This window comes from Eleutherodactylus coqui, chromosome 5 (genome assembly GCF_035609145.1).
Source record: "Eleutherodactylus coqui strain aEleCoq1 chromosome 5, aEleCoq1.hap1, whole genome shotgun sequence".
In the NCBI taxonomy this organism is placed as follows: domain Eukaryota; kingdom Metazoa; phylum Chordata; class Amphibia; order Anura; family Eleutherodactylidae; genus Eleutherodactylus; species Eleutherodactylus coqui.
The window spans coordinates 87,486,558-87,504,301 of record NC_089841.1 but is presented as its reverse complement, the minus strand read 5'-3'; the positions used below and the strand labels follow the sequence as shown (position 1 = coordinate 87,504,301).

At 43.0% G+C, this 17,744-nt stretch overlaps 1 protein-coding gene across 5 annotated transcripts in view; it reads right to left on the bottom strand.

Moving 5' to 3' along the window:
- Positions 1-17,744, bottom strand: part of MAST4 (microtubule associated serine/threonine kinase family member 4) — a 513,577-nt gene that overhangs the window by 13,848 nt on the left and 481,985 nt on the right. For 3 of the 5 annotated variants that reach the window (XM_066602813.1, XM_066602816.1, XM_066602815.1), the window contains 5 exons: positions 11,755-11,877; positions 10,723-10,835; positions 10,161-10,288; positions 6,823-7,046; positions 843-1,043 (listed from right to left, as the gene is read on the bottom strand). In XM_066602813.1, coding sequence (XP_066458910.1) covers positions 843-1,043; positions 6,823-7,046; positions 10,161-10,288; positions 10,723-10,835; positions 11,755-11,877 — 789 coding nt within the window. The remainder of the gene's footprint in view (positions 1-842; positions 1,044-6,822; positions 7,047-10,160; positions 10,289-10,722; positions 10,836-11,754; positions 11,878-17,744) is intronic. The other 2 variants (XM_066602814.1, XM_066602817.1) reach the window with 1 other exon arrangement.

Sequence of the window (17,744 nt, the reverse complement as noted above, 5' to 3'; positions counted from 1 at the left end):
GGACGACCGGAATGCGCACTGCATGCGCTATCTTTTCCAGGTGGCGGTTTTACGCACCGCAAAAATGGCTATCTGAACTGAGGCATTGAAAACCAAAGCATCAGATGGGTAGCATATATTGGCCGGCCATGAAAACGGGGCCTATATACGCTCATGTGAATGAAGCCTTTGACTGGATTCCCATTCGTCAGTTGTGTCTGGCCAGTGTTTTCATGCTAGAGCTGGACATAACTGAAGCCATTTCAGCGCACTTCTTGCACCAATCCCGCATCTATATCCGGATAGAAAAATGCTGTATGGATCCATTCTACTATCCCATAAAAAACTATGGGATCAGTTCCAGCTTCAGTTTCCCTCCAACATTTCACTACAGTGAAGGAGGCAAAAAAAAATAAAAATAGCGGACTGTAGGGGAACTTGACCCTAGTGGGCATTTTAGCACCTAAAGACCTTAACAGTTAAAAAAAATCAACACAGGCCTGGAAATAGAGTCCTTATATCAGGGATATAAAATATGCAATAGTTCCCAGGAATCTCCATACAGATCTGAAATTGGTTGGGCCATTTTTTTTTTTAGTTAAATAATTTATCTAGGTTGTTATTCTAAAACTTTGTACTCCTTAAAAGATTGGTTGGAAAGGAAGAGAGGCTTAAAAGAAAATGAAGTACACTTGCAATTCTCGATAACATCCCCTTCCTTCCCAGCACCATAAACATAAAATTCCACCTAGTTGACTGTCAATACAATAGAAGTATGCATTAAGCAATAAATGGATGGCAGATGGTGAGAGAAGGACATGCAAAGTCACAAGATTTCATGCTTAGGGTTTGTATAGCACTACCTCCAGGGATCATGAGAGACAGAGCACTAGCAGAGATGGACTTAGTCACTTTCCCAGACAATTTCTGTTTTTCTGTGTTTTCTAATCGCTGTCGAGCCATATGAGAAGCGGTTTCATTGGAGAGCTTTGAGGAATTATCTGTGCTGTCCACGCTCTCGCTCCTTCCATTTATCTGATCTAAATGTTCTGAAAAACTACTCACTGTTCAAGGAAGAAAGGACAGAAATATTATAACAACCACAGCTCAATAGCTAAACTCTATTCCTACTATCCAGACATATGTGAAATGAACAGATACGGGGAATGGGCTGCAGGGATTAATTACACTGGGAGCTGATCTTCAATGCTTTCATACAATTAAACTTTACAGACATAGGAGTGGCTATGGGATGCACACAATGTCGACATTTTATGGGAAGGACCAAAATCCATCCTACAGATTTACAAGAAATACCAGACACACACTGAAAGGCCAGAATGGTTGTCTTAACTCTTCCAAGAACTGAACAGATTTGTATTGAAAGAATCTAAGTGGCTATAACCATAGGGGTCATTGGTCCCTATGCAAAACAAACAGGGGAAGCACAAAAACAGTCCATGATTTCATTCTATATCTGTTGGAAATCTAGGACTGTTTTTGTGCTCACCATGTATGCTGAATGCATACTACAAACTTTTCTACAGAGTATCCTGAAAAGCATTAGTTTCAAGATGGTGCCATGAACTCCCATCCATTCTGACTGCTATTTTGAGTCCCACCGTCCTCAACATGCAACCATGATAAGGAGGACTGGCCTTTTGCGTATTGGACCTTTACTGCTGTAAAGCAATATTAAAGTAGCTGTCCCAGCATTCTCTCCCATCTGATCGAACATTGAGCATAGAAATGTAATTGCTTACTTGGCAGTTAGGTTGTAAAGGCAATTGTTCTAGGCCCACTGTGGATAGAGCACAGGTCCTATTCAAATTAATACTTGCTGGGCATGGTACAGTTGCCTTGGCAACCCAACCACCCAGGGTGCAGTTGGGTATCTCCATGCCCAATGTTAGAACAGATGGGAGAGTATGTTTCAACAATCCCTTTAAGGGTACTTTTACATGGGCCAACTATGGGCCAAAAAGTCATTCAAATAAGCAATTTTAAGCTTGCAAATGCAGCACTCAACTGCCTACTGAGCAAGAAAACGATTAATAGTCACCAGTCACTTTGTTTTAGCTCAATGAAAAAGCGACTTCTCACTCAATGTGAACAGGCAGTTGTTCACCTTTGAACAACTGCCTGTTCACAGTGAATGAAGATAGGAGGCTGGACGAGATCGCCGGCGTGCTCTGCCTTCATTGACTGAACCACTATTGCTCCTGTGTGAAAGTGCAGGACCAACAACCATCCTGTGTAAAAGTACCGTAAGATAAACCCCTGGTGATACGGCTTCTTGCCACAAAAGACAACTACATCTCTACCCAGATAAGTACTATTAGAAATGGACCTTATGTTCTATAAGGATTGACTAAACATAAATATTCTTTAAAGTGATTACAGTTACAGTGAAAAATGTTACAGTTTTCTCCAAATACTCAAAAAGGTTCAAAAGCATCTAAATAAGTTTAAAAATACCAAAAAAGGCAAATGCCGCAAGACTAATTTCAAGATAACATGAATATGCTTCACTTGATCAAGATTCCAGCCTTTTTTTTTGCACTCCTCCAATTTTATCACAGCTTTTATTAGAAACAAATGAATACAGATGAGCACATTTTATCTTGAAATCTTGCAGCAATTTCTTTTTTGGCATTTTTAATTGATGTATTAGTACAAAGTAAGCATGCAAATAATGCAAATTTAAAGAGATTTTCCAGGGAGAATGCTATTGATGACCTATACTCAGGATAGGTCATCAGTACTTGTTCAGCTCGGAACCCTGACCGATCAACAGAGCCAGCACATGCTGTCAAAGCCGCAAAGCCTCCGCGCCGATCTCCGTGTAGTGGCCGGCGCTTGTAACTGCAGGCATGGCTCTCATTGATTTCAACGCGAGCTGTGCCTGTAGTTACAAGCGCCGGCCACTACACAGACGTCAGTGAGGAGACTTCTGCTGCTTCTGCTCTGAGCTCTGTGTATTTGCGGCGCTGACAGCATGCACCCGCTCAGCTGATCGGTCAGGGAACTAAGCGACGGACCCCAGCCGATCAAATATTGATGACCTATCCTGAGGATAAATCCAGAAAAAAAATTGAAGAAAGGGCAGCAAAAGTTGGTGCAAATGAATATCCGTAGATGCACTTTATTCCTCCAAAACAGACACACAAGCTACGTTTCGACTCCCCAGGAAGTCTTTGTCAACTTTGTCGAAATGTAGCTTTTCTCTGGATTTAACTTGGATCACTGGCTCATGATCCTAGGGGCTTTGCATACCCATCACCTTACTGAGCTCAGTGGAAAAGGTTTGTGCTGCTGTTTAAACCATTTTTATGTATACTATCCTGAGCATAAGTCATCAATAGCATTTGCCATGGAAAACCCCTTTAAGAACAGGTATAGATGCAGCCAAATTTAACTTGCCTCTTAACATAATAAGGGGGTTATCTAGGACTTTACTATTGGTGACTAGGGATGAGAGAGTATACTCGCTAAGGCACTACTCACTCAAGTAATGTGCCTTAGCCGAGTATCTCCCCGCTCGTCCCGAAAGATTCGGGTGCCGCCGTGGGGCGGGGAGCTGCGGGGGAGAGCAGGGAGGAACGGAGGGGAGATCTGTCTCTCCCTCTCTCCCGCCCGCTCTGCCCCAACTCACCTGTCAGCTGCGGCAGCCCCCGAAGCATTCGGGACGAGCAGGGAGATACTCGGCTAAGGCACATTACTCGAGCGAGTAGTGCATTAGCGAGTATACTCGCTCATCCCTATTGGTGACCTATCCACAGGATAAGTCATCAATAGTTGATTGCTGGGGACCGCCATTCAAGAACATAGGAATCAGCTGATTCAGGGGCAGATATCAATGGGGACCAAACCAGAAGCTCACAGCTCCATCTGCAATGCAAAAGCCCAAGTAGGTAATTGCAAACACAGCTCCCAATGAATTAATGGGCGCTCAGTCTGTAATTACCAACTTGGGCCGCTGTAATGCATATGGAGCTGTCAGTGAGTACCAGCTGATTGCTGGCGGTCCCGAGCAATGGGCAACTATTGATGACCTATCCTGAGGACAGGTTATCAATAGTAAAGTCCTGGAAACCACTAAGATTGATTTACAATGGATTTTGTCGTGTTAAGATAATAGCTTTTGCGTGGCTTAAAGGGAACCCTGTCATGGCCTTTGAGCCCCACAAACTACCTTATGGGCCTCAAAATGCGGAGTCCAGGGTGCTGTGTTTCATACTCACTGGGCACCCCGTTCCAGCGCGGTGTCCCCACGAAGTTGGCGCATGCACCCAGCTTGACTCTTGTCAACCAGCTCTATGTGCATGTTCTTCACAGAGATGAATGTGAGAGCATGCATACAGAGTCAGTTGAAAAAAGTCACGTTGTGCGAGCAAGCCAATTTTGCAGCGACACAGCGCCCGGTGGGTATGAAACTCAGCTACCCGGACTATCCGTTCCCTCACCTTTGAGCCCCATAATGTAGTTCATGTGTCTCAAAGTTGATAACAGGTGCCCTTTAGGATAAGGTAACTTGTTGCAAGAAGTTATCACAGTCAGGTTAAACTTGACTATATCCGTATCACATAGCGAAGTACAGAAACCATTCTGGGAACATTTCTTATTAAAGATGACCTGGGTGATTTGTCAGTAGCTGCATACACCATGTGATTTTAATATTTGCCTCTGTGAGTAGTTTTTTCTTCGTTTTTTTTGTGCACTTACAATGTTACAGTATCTTCATTAAAACAAAAGATGAAATAAGTACAACACAATTTTCATTTCACATAAGTGAGAATGCATAAAATAATTCATTTAAGGGTCCCTGTCACGTCCCCCAGCACCATAAAACTAGGTTATGGTGCTGTTTTATGAACTACATAATGGTGCTGTTGGGGAACATGACAGGGAACCAGGTGATGTATTTTTTATACTCGCCTGCTCCCGCGATCCAGTGCTGTCGCCCTTCAAAGTTTGTGTGGCGCTGGAAAATCTGACTCTTTTCAGAGTCCCATGCGCGCGCTCTCCTATACACGTCTATGGGAGAAGCACATGCACAGGATTCTGAAGAGAGTCAGATTTTCCAGCGCCACTCAAACTTTGCAGGAGCAGGAGAGTATAAAAAATAAATCAAGTGGCTCCATGTCATGTCCCTTAACAGAACCTTAACTTAGTTCATAAAACAGCACCATAACTTAGTTTATGGTGCTGTGGGGACTGATAGGTTCCCTTCAATGAGAGTCCACTACTGAATAAAAACGTTCATTATTAATGATGCAAACTTTTATCAAGTACAATGCCTTTATTGGAAGGGGAGGTCCTTATTTACACAAATGCCGATTTGTGCTGAATTTTGTTTTCTCAGCCTAATATAAATCAATTCAAACACTATATACTGTCCACAAAGTCATATTCACAATTACAGTAGCAATAAATACTATCAAGTTAGACCCAAAGTGTCACAATTGTTGTCTAGAGGGTACTTTTAAACGGGGACGACTATTACTCCTGTGCTTTCACAAAGGATTGATAGTCATTCAGTGAATCGAGACGAAGCGTGCTGGAGATCATCTTTGAACAACTGTCTCTTCACAGTGAATGGAGGCAGGCAGCGAGAAGAGAATGACTGCCTGTTTATATTGAGCGAGATGGTAGTTGCTTAGTTTTAATGGGCTAAAACAAAGGGTCTGGCGACTAATGAGAAACTTCTCGCTCAGTACGCTGTCCGGTCCCTCATTTACACGAGACAACTGTAGGTCAAAATCAGTCATTTGAGCGACTTTTTGATTGATAGTTGGCCCATGTAAAAGTACTTTTAAACAGGCCTTCGTACGTGTGGTCACAATCTTAGTCATGTAACAGGAGATGAAATCCAGCTGCCTGATTGGAGCACCAAAGAGGTAGAACACACTTACTTTGTCCATGTACATCAGCCCAAATGTAGGTGAATAGGTCACTTCCTAGTTAAAAAGTGTGGCTTATTCATATACCTGAAAGTGTCCAAACTTATGTAAATAAAGTCTAATCACTACCTTCAAGACTTGTTTAAAGTCAGCGAATGGAAGCAAATAAATAATATATCAGTGCAGGTCAGGGGTGCACAACCTGTGGTTGCGGGGCAAAAGTAGCCCGCAACCATGTTGACACAGACATCCTTGTATCTAGTGACTACTTACATATAGTTTTCATTTCGGGCAGTAGCAAACAGACGTGCAAGTCCTAATGGTGCAGAACCACATGCATGTATGGCCTCCTCCATTCTGGAGTGCCAAAAGTGGTGAAGGGAACCCACATTCACTTGATAGGTGGGGGTTGGTGGAACCTGCACTTATTTATGGCATATACATTGAACATGCCATAAATGTCTCAGATGGTAAGACCCCTTTAAGTTTTATTGAGGCCCTTGGGAATAATTCAATCAAACAGAGTGGCCCTCAAACATTTTTTGCACCCTTGGTGTAGGCGATTCCTTGTAAGAATTGCCTACCTTCTAAATCCTGTCCTGGACAACAGGTTGAGAATTCTTACTTCTGCTGATACATTGTAAGAACCCCATCCGCCGTGTGAGCAGGGCTAGGCCAGGATGGGTTTTAGCTTCAGAATATAAATAAGTAGATATCTTGAGATGGTGAGAGGTGATGATCAAGCTCTCTTTACATAAAACTGGACAATTTCTTTAACGGATGGTCAGAACTCAAGGGCACATGTTCTAAAGACATAATGAGAGACTTTTGCCTCCGAAATCAATTAACAATAATACAACTGGGTTTTTTGTACTTCGGAGCAAGAACTACACATTCCCAACATATTTAGTGATTAGTGGTAACTTTGCCCAATACACACCTGACACTGTGGAGCTGCTGATGCTGACCGGTGTGGAGAGGTCGGGATCATCCTGAGGAGAATCTTCTGATACAACAACAGACTTCTCTCCTTCCTGGGACTCCCCAGCACCGGAATCATCTCGCTCTAGGTCAGACGAGATAGCAAACTTTGGAAGGAGGTTGGTATTGAGTCGTTGCTTGAGACTTTCAGTTTCAGAAGATGTTGATAGAGAAAGTTGTTGCCTGTTTGGTCAATGAAAACAAATTGTGACTTCTCTGACCAGAGCGCAGTCTCTCTGCCCTTATACGCATTCATGTTATCTACTTGTAACACAAACTAGATGCTTGAACTCACATCTTCAGAACAATGGCCAAGAGAGTGCGATGGCTGCATTCAACTTCTCATTCTGACAATGCTTTCCATGATGGTCTTTGACATTGGGTATCAAAACTAAACCAAGTCCTAAATGTATCCAATTAAATAGACCATAGCAAAAGAGCGAAAGGGACGCTGTTACTATTTCCATCAGCTTGATCCATCCAGAGGTTCCATTATAAATGTCAGAAAAAAATAACACAGCAAAACTGCCATTTTCTCCAGTAAAATGGTGGAACACAATTAGTCAATGGGTTCGGTAAGGTGCTAGTGGGATGTGAAATTCTGACAGATTCGCTTACAGTTTTATTTACGTCCTTCTGTTCCATAATGGAACAGAGGAAGGGAAATGAGAGTCTTGCCTCCATGACCAACTCTGTGTTAGCAGGGGTTTTCCTTTCTACAAAGTAACAGAGGGCACATAGAAAAATGAGAAGATTTGACAACCGCATGACCATCATTATGGAGAATCATTATTGGAGCATGAGCTTTCAGGAAAGGGGGGGGGGGTGTAATAAGAGGAGCCTGCAAACAGTCATACTGCTATGGCGAGCATCAGATCACCCTTCAACATTTGCCATCAGGGGAAATCGGGATCAGGAGTCTAATTCTATTGTTTGCCCCAAAGAACGCGGTTATCCAACTGTGGAATGATTTTTAAAATTGGCTGCAAATGTGTGAAAACAACAAAAGAAATACCATTTACCTGTTTATTCCAGCAATCCACAGCTACAATTTCCATTGTCCTCTTCGGTCCTGGCTTAAGAACTGCAATCAGAGGCTGAAGAACAGCACGTGACCACTATGGCCTCTGATCGGCTGCAGTGGTCAAGACCGGGAGGATCATGGGAGCTGCATTACTGGATTGCCAGGTGAGTATTGCTTCTTCTATCGTTTTAACACATTTGCAAGCATTTAAAAAAATATTCCACATCTGGACAACACCTGTAAGCTCGAGTCCTCTGGTCACTAAAGGTGGGGATATACATTAAATGAGTCAGCTGACTAATGTGTATTAGGGACAAAATAGGACATGCTGCATTTTTGGCATGCGCATGTCTGAATGGCCCAATATAAATCAATGGGCTTTGGGACTGCATATTACACAGCCACCATATTGCCCGTGTGAGCCCTTAGTATCATAGCCTACAAGAAAAGGCTAAGTAGGGATTGAAAAAGGCATATAATATCAAACCTTTCATGATTGCCATGACTTGCAATCTATAGATACAAGCAAACTGTTTCATTACTTATGCGACCCAACTTCATGCTTCTCTGCTTCTAGTTCAAGCAGAACAGCATCTTAGACAAGATCCCATGGAGTCAAGAAATAGATCCTTGATGAGAAGACATGAAAGGTTTTGTTCTAATATTCAGAGCTGAAATACATCTCTTTATTCAGTTTCATATAAACCAAAAGAGGATCTGTAACCTACCCTTACTTCCACATGAACATGGCTTTATTTCCTCTTTTATAGGACTTTATGACCTGTGCTTTATTGCTTCACAATTTCATAAGTCTTAGGCCCGACAAGTTCCTCTACCTAATGTATTGGGAATGTATAAATTATCAGTCGTCACAGCCAGTAGAAGGGAACTGTAATTCCAAGTACAAAGGCCTTAAAGGACTTGAAATTCTAAAGTAACCCCTAATCAAACTGCTAACAATGACCTGTCCGTCTGTGCGTGAGTGAGTGGTTTGTGAGTGACTTTCATGCTCCGCCCCTGATCACATGATGGTGACATCATCACAGGTGCTGTACGCACACGGCTGCTGTCTGGCTAGGTGTTCGTTAGTATTCCATAGCAATTGAGGCCACAGGGGGTTTGTAGTCTGGCCGTAATTTGCACAATGATGCAGGACCTTTGATGACATCACAGTCATGTGATCAAGGGTGGAGCATATAAGTCATTCACTTGGGATGAGAGTCAGTGCCATGTGATCAGAGGCGGAGCATTACAGTGACGTCAAAACAGGTCTTTCTCCAGTGCTGTGCTGTGCTGCTTCTGATACCTGTCGTATGGGATGAACAATGTATGTAGCAGTGCTGTGTGTGTGACGTGCATGTAGCTGAGCTGTGTGGTGAAACACTGGTCCTATAATTCCCTAATAATTACCAGTCATAATTTGCACGTGTCCTTAAAAACGTAAGACAATCTACCCAGTGTTATCAATCAGTAATTGGCACTGGAGTTTCCAATTCTTAAGAGTCTTTTCAAGTAGACACTATCTCTGCCCATATGTCTCAGGGCTTGTTCACAGGAGTACTGTGGGCAAGCAGTACAGGCACGTGAAAAGATCACGCCTATACTGCACTAAAGATCGCATGAACGGGCGAATTCCAGCTATTTGAATTAGTCCATTTACACGATCCGAGGTGCGTGGTTTCCAGCTCCCATAGAAGTCTATGGAAAGCACGCACCAAAGATAGGTCAGGTCCTATCATTTCTTGCAACATGGACCTTAGATGCGAGCTTGCACTCGCATGTCCTATCCTCGTTAGGTATGACGATTCAGCGCATCTGAATGGTTCTATAGGAAACCATTGGTTCTTATAGAAGCACGATCGGCGTGCACCTCTAATGTGCGCAAACAGCGCTCGTGTGAACGAGCCCTCATAGGGAGGGTTTCCTGCTAGTGATTGCCTGCTTTATTAGCCAGATTCTATGCAGTACTAAATTTCCCCCGGAAATGTGTAGCCACCTACATTTTCCCTAGGTAATATCAGTTAATTATGGAAGGTTTTTGCAGCCTGACCCAAAGTGTTCCAAATAGCACTTAGAATAGTCATGGCTTATCTCCAAGTGCACACACTATTTAGGCAAAGGCTCTAGGTCTCCCGCCAGTCACGGTATGACTGCAGGAGCATCACACCTCTCCCACAATGCTTGTACTGGAAATGCAGGCAGTATTCTGCAGCTAATTCTGTAACATTTCCAACCGATGGGAACATATCCTAATAGCTCTATATCCTACTCACATCTCTGAGTACTCTGAGCTCCAGCTGAGGGATTCCACTGGAGGTAAATTCAGGCTCTTTGACTTCTCGCTGGTATCATCCTTTTCCTCCATTTTGTTCTGCATCATCTGGTCAATGCTGCTGAATACCTACAACACATGAAAATAAAGATAATACGGGTAGGAACGACAATACATACAACATTTATTCTAATGATATCCCAAGCTAAACATCTTGTATCATACGTTAAAGCCTCAAGGTTCACCAGATTGGACAAGCAATATCTTTTCTCTACCAATTAGAAGTAGGTTGCTGCTTTCTTCTATTTAAAAAAAAGTGTGCCACTCTGGTCCAGTAGCTGTGTCTGGTACTGCATCTCATAGCCAGATACGGTTTTTGATTAAAAAAAGCAACTATGTTTATTTCATATAAGCGCTTTAGTAATATATTAACTTTTATCAGTTAAAACAACCAAGTTTATCAAAAGGGTTTATGATAAACGCAGAATTCCTTGAATGTCCTTATATTTTGTACCTTGTCCCATAAATAGTAAAAGCAACATATTAAAAGTAGATATACTCACTTTAGAGAACCTATGTGAGCATGAGGAAAACTGTCTAATTTCCATACTGAAATCCTCATCATTAGTATCATCTTCCTCCTCCGTTTCCATATGATGGTATTTTTCAGATCGGGCTGAAAATCATATTAAATCATCAGAACAACGTGCATTGAAAGGAGTTGTACCGGAATTTGAAGTTATATCTTATTCATAGGATAGGGGATCCCATGCAGATCGGTGGGGGTCTCACGGCTGAGACGGCTACTGATCTGGAGAACAGTACTCCCGTGTCCCGCTCTCCGGCGACTACGGGGATTGCTTCTTCCCCTGCAGTGACGTCGCTGAGAATGGAGCTTTGGTCAGCGCTTCATTTATTTAATTGAGGCTGACTGAAATACCCGAGCGAGTGCCGTTCAGGTATCTCGGCTGTCACCCCATAGTGAGGAAGACAGGGAACATGGGGCCCCAGATCTCAAAATTGGCGGGGGTCTCAAAAGTAAGACCCCCACCAATCTGAAAGTTATTGCAAATTCTATGGATAGGGAATAACTTCAAAATCTGCTACAACCTCTATAACAGTTTATTGCTGATAATGCCACATTCACATCTGCGTCAATGGGTCACAGTTTGGAGCCTCCCGAAACAGATCCAGCATAAAATCCCGAATGAAATAGCACAACGCACTGCACTATTTTGTCCAGGAAAGTGCTGAACATCATTATCGTCAATAGGCTTCATCCGCAGCAGCATAATTCCATTACTAGACGGATGCGACCGGGCAAGGATTTTGTTTTCCTGCTCCCAAACAAAAGGCTGAAAGTAGATGTGAATGTGGCCATAATTGGACGAGGGAAAAAGGATCCTTATATAAAGCCAACAAATATTAACTACTGTGTATTATCATCAGGTGGGTACATAAAACAAAGGCATTCGATCATCCAATGAAACGCACAAAAGGAAGAAGTTGAGCCCTGTATAATACAGAAATAAGTATTGTGGTCTACATTGTTACTTCTCTATAAGAACACGGTCTTGATATCTCATTCTACTTACTGTCAAAATAGCTGGTGTCATCCTCAGATTCGAGCTGGGGAATGAACTCCGCTTTCTGTCTTAGTAAACTGTTCCAGTCTAAGGCACAAAAGAAGGGATGTTGCTTCACCTCATAAGCTCCCCCTGGGAAAGCAATGGGCAGAAGAAGCTGTTAGAATCAGGCATTTGAAGACCATTCCATATCTTTATAGTACACACATATATTTTCCTAAATCGGAGGAAACTCCTAAAAATATCCAAAAACATACCAAAATTAGCAGGTCCTTACAAAACCCTTGTATTTTGTACTATGCTATAACTCTGTAAGTAAATTACACCTGCACCTGGAGGCGTACATAGGAATCATACAGCCCCGTAGCAAAGCGTAAAATGGGTCCAACTCCCAAAATTACAGATTCATTTAAAGCAGTGTTTCCCACTTCCAGTCCTTGGGGACCCCCAACAGGTCACATTTTTAGGATCTCCTATAGTAAGAACACCTGTGGCAATGTCTGAGGCACCGACAATAATTACATCGCCTGTGTAACACTGAGGAAATCCTGAAAACATGACCTGTTGGGGGTCCCTGAGGACTGGAGTTGGGGAACACCGATTTAAAAGTAACCTGTCACCAAGTTCATGCTGCTTGAGCAGGCAGCATGAACCTGGGATAGATGTGTACTGTATCCTACACCCGCGTCCCTTATTCTGAAACGCTGTGGCATTTCAAAACCTTTTGCACATTCTTTGGAGTTTGACTCCCAACGGCGCTCAGAGTCATGGAGGCAGGGCTGCACATGGCCTATCCCTGCCCACATCACCTACAATGATAGTTATCTCTATATACAAGCAGGGAGAAACCTATCATGCTAGGCAATCTAGGCAGGGATAGGCCAGCGCAGCCCTGCCTCCATTACTTGGAACGCCGTTGGGAGTCAAACTCCAAAGTGTGTTTATACTGAAATGCCATAGTGCTTCAGAATAAAAAGGGGTCTTAGGACAAGGTGAAGAATCAGTCTGACAAACATATGATGCAGTGTCAAGCAAATTGAAACCCAATACAATACTGGTGCTCCAAATGATGTGTCTAAACATACAGCTCATTATTTCTTAGCATAGGATGGGCGATAACAGCAGACCACAAGTTCCAGCGCCATTGTTATCTAAGAGAATCAAAAAGGTGACACTTCAGTGGGCTGACGAGAGCAAAAATTGGATGACTGAGCAGTTGGAAAAACATCGCCTGGTGAGATGAATCCAGATTTTTGCTGCACCATGTTGATAGAAGGGTCAGAATTTGGCACATGCAGGAAGGGTCCATCAATTCATGCTATTAGCTATATAGAACATGTCTACTTGGCAGCTACTACAAGAACCTTCCTACCTGCATGGGCCAATATTCCTGCAGAACGATCTCAAAGCCTAGAGGAATGCTTCTATGCCACAACAAACTACTGCAAATCTGAAGGCCAGAGGAGATCCACTCCACTACTAGAAGGGGGTCTCTAATAAAGTGGTCATTCTGTGCATGTTTATGGGCATTGTAAATCCCATTAAACAATATGCCTTCCTATAAGTGATAAAAGTCTGTCTGTCTGCAGTAACAAATAGATGCAACTCACTCTGTATGGATGTATACAGTTCGCATTGGGTGCTGTAAAAACCTGGCTGCAGGTAACCAATTATAGCATGAAGAGTCAGGAGCTTTCTCTTTTCTCCTTAGGGAGAGCACGAGTGAGTAGACTTATAAGGCCATTCATGCTCCTCTGGGTAATATGCAAATAAGGGAGATGGAACAATACTTCTGCAGCGCCACCTACTAGAAGGCAGCATTCCTGCAAGTCAACGTTAGACTCTTTATACAAAACTTGTAACAATGACTGGGAATTGAAAGCCAAGACAGAATCCATACACAGACCGCTGTTTCGGGGTGTTTTCCCCTCATCAGTGTGCAGTAAGTTTCTGGGTTGGCTAGCGAGAGGCCTGTGACGTGGATCTGGAACGCTATAAGAGAAAACATATGAGCAGCTCAGAGCCATGACCCTTCTCACATCAATTCTGATACAAGCGGGGTGGTCTGCCTTCATGGTAGGTACACCACCAGACCTTTCGAGATTGCTAAAATCTCTGGGCTACCTTGCAGTGTAATTCCCATATTTATTCTACTAGATGCCAAGTACTTTTACTACTTTAAAAGACTGTGATATTAGCTAGCAATTTTTCCTATTACATGATGCCATTTCCTAGTATAAAAACGATATGCATCAGTGGAAACTGAAAACAAAGAAGCGCTGATAATAATGTAATTATGAATGTATGGCGTAATTTAATCTACGTATAAATGTGAATCTGAATTTGCAGCTGCTGACAGCTAGTTAAACACAATTAGGCTGAAATATGAGAGGCAGTCATGCCAGATTGTCGCTGCTAATAAGGCAGCAAGAAAGTCTTCTAGTGTGGGAAAAGACAAGAAAACATGAATCCCGCCCGGCCACACCTGACTTGACCCTGCATGTGGATGATACCGGCAGTAACAATATAGAGGCAAAGGGGGCAAAAGACGATAAGGACAAACACCAGCAGCATGAAAAAGCAAAAAACAATAAAGATGGCCTTTATTATGCACAAACCCAATAACCTGCCAGGGGTCTTACACATTCGCTGTAATTAATGTTTCTCTTAACGGAATCCAATAATTAGGGTTTTGCTTGCAGTGTGGTTTGAGCCCTTCCTTTAGCTCACACTATATATTTGCACGTGTCCCTGTGCTGACAATTAGTGCGCCCATGGGCATAAGAGCTCAGAACGACAAATAGCATGTTTTGTATGCAAAATAATTATAAAAAAAATCCTTTGGAGCCTGTGTCATCACAATACTGGAGGCCACATTTAACGTAAATCATTTATATATGACATGGTGCAGGACAATAAATTGTACAACCCATTTATTCATTCAACAGCTTTATCTCTTTCCACCCGCCTTACATAAAATAATGAACTAATTACATGATCCCTGTGCCATTAACTAGCTCATCTGCATGCCTACTGTTGATGGCGCTGCAGGCTCCTGCACACAGTCGCATCATCAGGATTGGGTGGACAGGGATAGCCCCAGCTTGTACTGCGACAGGGAACTGATATTTGATTCTACATTTGGGCAGTTTTCCTGGGAACCCTGTAGAATGGTTGGGTAGAAGGCATGCAGAGAGGACACAACCTGTGTCCTCTCTGCACGCTCCTGTACAGAGATGAATGTTCAGAATGCAGAACACCTAGGACATGTGTTCCCTGCTAATTTGGGTCTTGATGGTATAAAGTTTACAAATAATTATGATAAACTGCATTAGGCCTTGTGTCCCCGGCGCGCACAGATTATTCATGCAGATTTCCGCGGCCGATGCACTGTTAGGCATCATTAAATAGATTTTTTCATTGCCTGCGGGAGAACGTGTTTGCGTGTGATTTCCGCGCGGATGCACAGCGAATCATCCACAACCGCATCTCCCTAGTTAATTTTAACCTTCAAATCTGCAGTGCATCTACAATTGTATTTGCAGATGCACTGCGGATCGCTTGCTCCCATAGAGATGAATGGAGCCCATCCGTGAGTCATCCATGGTAAAATGGAGTATGCTGCGAATTCTTTTGCATGCGTGCCATCCATAAATCAAATAAAATGAAATCTGTAGGTGTTTAGTGCGGATGCTCCGTTCATCTCTACGGGCTGCTTGAGCTGAGGATCGTCCACACAGGTGCCCGACGCGGATTCCACAATTCAATTTTATCCATGGACATTAGGGTTGTTTCAACACCTGCGTTTGGAGTGCTTTTAAAACGGACCAGTTTTTAACTGACTGTGAACAGTTTACAAATTGCAACAGAACTGATGCATGCATGCAAATAGCTTTTAGGGGTTGAGTAGCTGATGAATATGCAGGTCATTGCACACTCCACAGGTTTCACTCTGGGAGGTCTTCTCTAAGCCAGCACAATGTACACAATACACACTCCTGGCTGATAGGTGGTGGCTGGGCTCCTCCCTCCCCCTACTCTTCCTGAGGGCTCTCACCCACTGGCGATACGACTTCCCTGCGATGCGAGAGGGAGTGAAACCACATGATAATGAAACCAATGATTTTCAATGGTTTCATTCTCATTAGCTATGTTTTGACTCTAACCTTGCATCGCAACGAAGAATCTGCGATATCGCCCATTGTTTTCAATAGGGTGGGCAGTAAGGAAAAAAAAAAAAAAGCACTTCTAGATGGTGTTTCACAACCTGAGATTTTTCTCTGGATATCAAGCCCCAAAACACCTATGGTCATAAAGGGGTTAATAGGATAAGCAGTTTACATTTTGCAAAGGTTGAGAAAAAGAAACCGTACAACACAAATGAAGTCCCAGCTGAGGGCAATGACATTAGCATGAGGTGCCGGGTGTCGGAGCAGTACATATAAATAGACTTGTGTACTGTTTATCAGTGGAGTAATGGCTATAATCCCCTGCTTAGATCTGACATTAATAATGCTAAAACTGAAATGCCAATCAATACCTGGGCACTCTTCTCCTCCACTTTCTAACACATGCAGAGTGAGAACATTTAAAGAAAAAAAAGAGTTGCATATCTGAGAAACTCCTGTTAGAACAAACATTACTTGCAAGGCAAGAAAAAGGATGACTTGTGTTAAATGGCAATGGAACTCCATATAATTTTTCTATGTACGAACCTTTAAAGGCGTTCTCCAGGATTTTACTATTAATGACTTATCCTCAGGATAGGTCATTAATAATTTATTGATGGGGGTCCGCCACTCAGGATCCCCTCCAATCTGATGATTACGGATAGCGCTGCAAGCAGACAGCACTGTTTATATTGCAGCGGCTCAGTTTGGTATTGCAGGCATAGCTCCTATTGACTTCAATGAGAGCTGTGCATACAGTATCAAACTGGGCCGTTGCAATGTTGACATGGCTATCTGCTTCCAGCCCTGTCTACATTGAGGAGCAGGCCCAAGGTTCAGCTGACAAGTGGCAATCTAGAGCCACGGACCCCCAACATTCAACTACTGATGATGAAAAAACAATGCAGCGCTGGATCCATTACACGACGGAGACCGATGGCTCCCAACGAGCCTCACTAACTTATGAGGTCACATTGGGTTCTATCATGGTGTTCGCTGTTTGGCTGGCACACAGATGTGCATACAGCTATAAGGGTATGTTCACATGGGGAGGAAATGCTACCAAATGCCCTTAGCGGAAAATTCCATGCCAATTCCCAGGATTTCTAGATCAAAAACAGAGTCAAAATCCACAGCGGATTTCAGCAGATCCAGTGTTCCCCTAACCTCACAATGCTTACGCTGTCAGTACAACCCTTTACCCAGCAGCCTCTAGTAAGTGCCCTGTGTGAACATACACTCATGTACAAGCGCTAAGGGTATTTGCGAAGCATAACATGCAGTAAATAGAACCCATTGACTTCAAAGGGTTCATTCACATGTGCATATTTTTAAATGCAATGTTCGGCCGTGTAGCAATGCGCCAGTCAATTGAATGGGCCAGGGCAAACGTTTAGGGAAAATGCAAGGCCCCTGCGTATTCATTGTGTGTTTGTGTAGCAAATCAATGGGGCCTTCTGTGTATTTTTTTGTGCATATGTACGCACACAAAGCGAGCTGGAGTTGCCAAAATACGCTGGCACTTCTGATTTTCAGTTGCATAAATACGCAGTGCATTTACACAAACGAAACTCACATCCAGTATATCCGTGCGAACCAGCTCTTAGGTAGGATCAAGTGCACAGAGTCTATATGTCAGCACAAGAGAGGTTGTAATGAGGGGGGGGGGGGATCATGTTTAGAGCTATTCTCACCATAGAAGCATTAGAATACCTCTGTACATACAAAACAGCATCCATAGAAGCCATGATTTTTTTCCTATCAGATTCCATAAGAAAAACTTTCATATACCCATAGAGGTACAGTAAAGCCCCATGAACCTCTATTGGT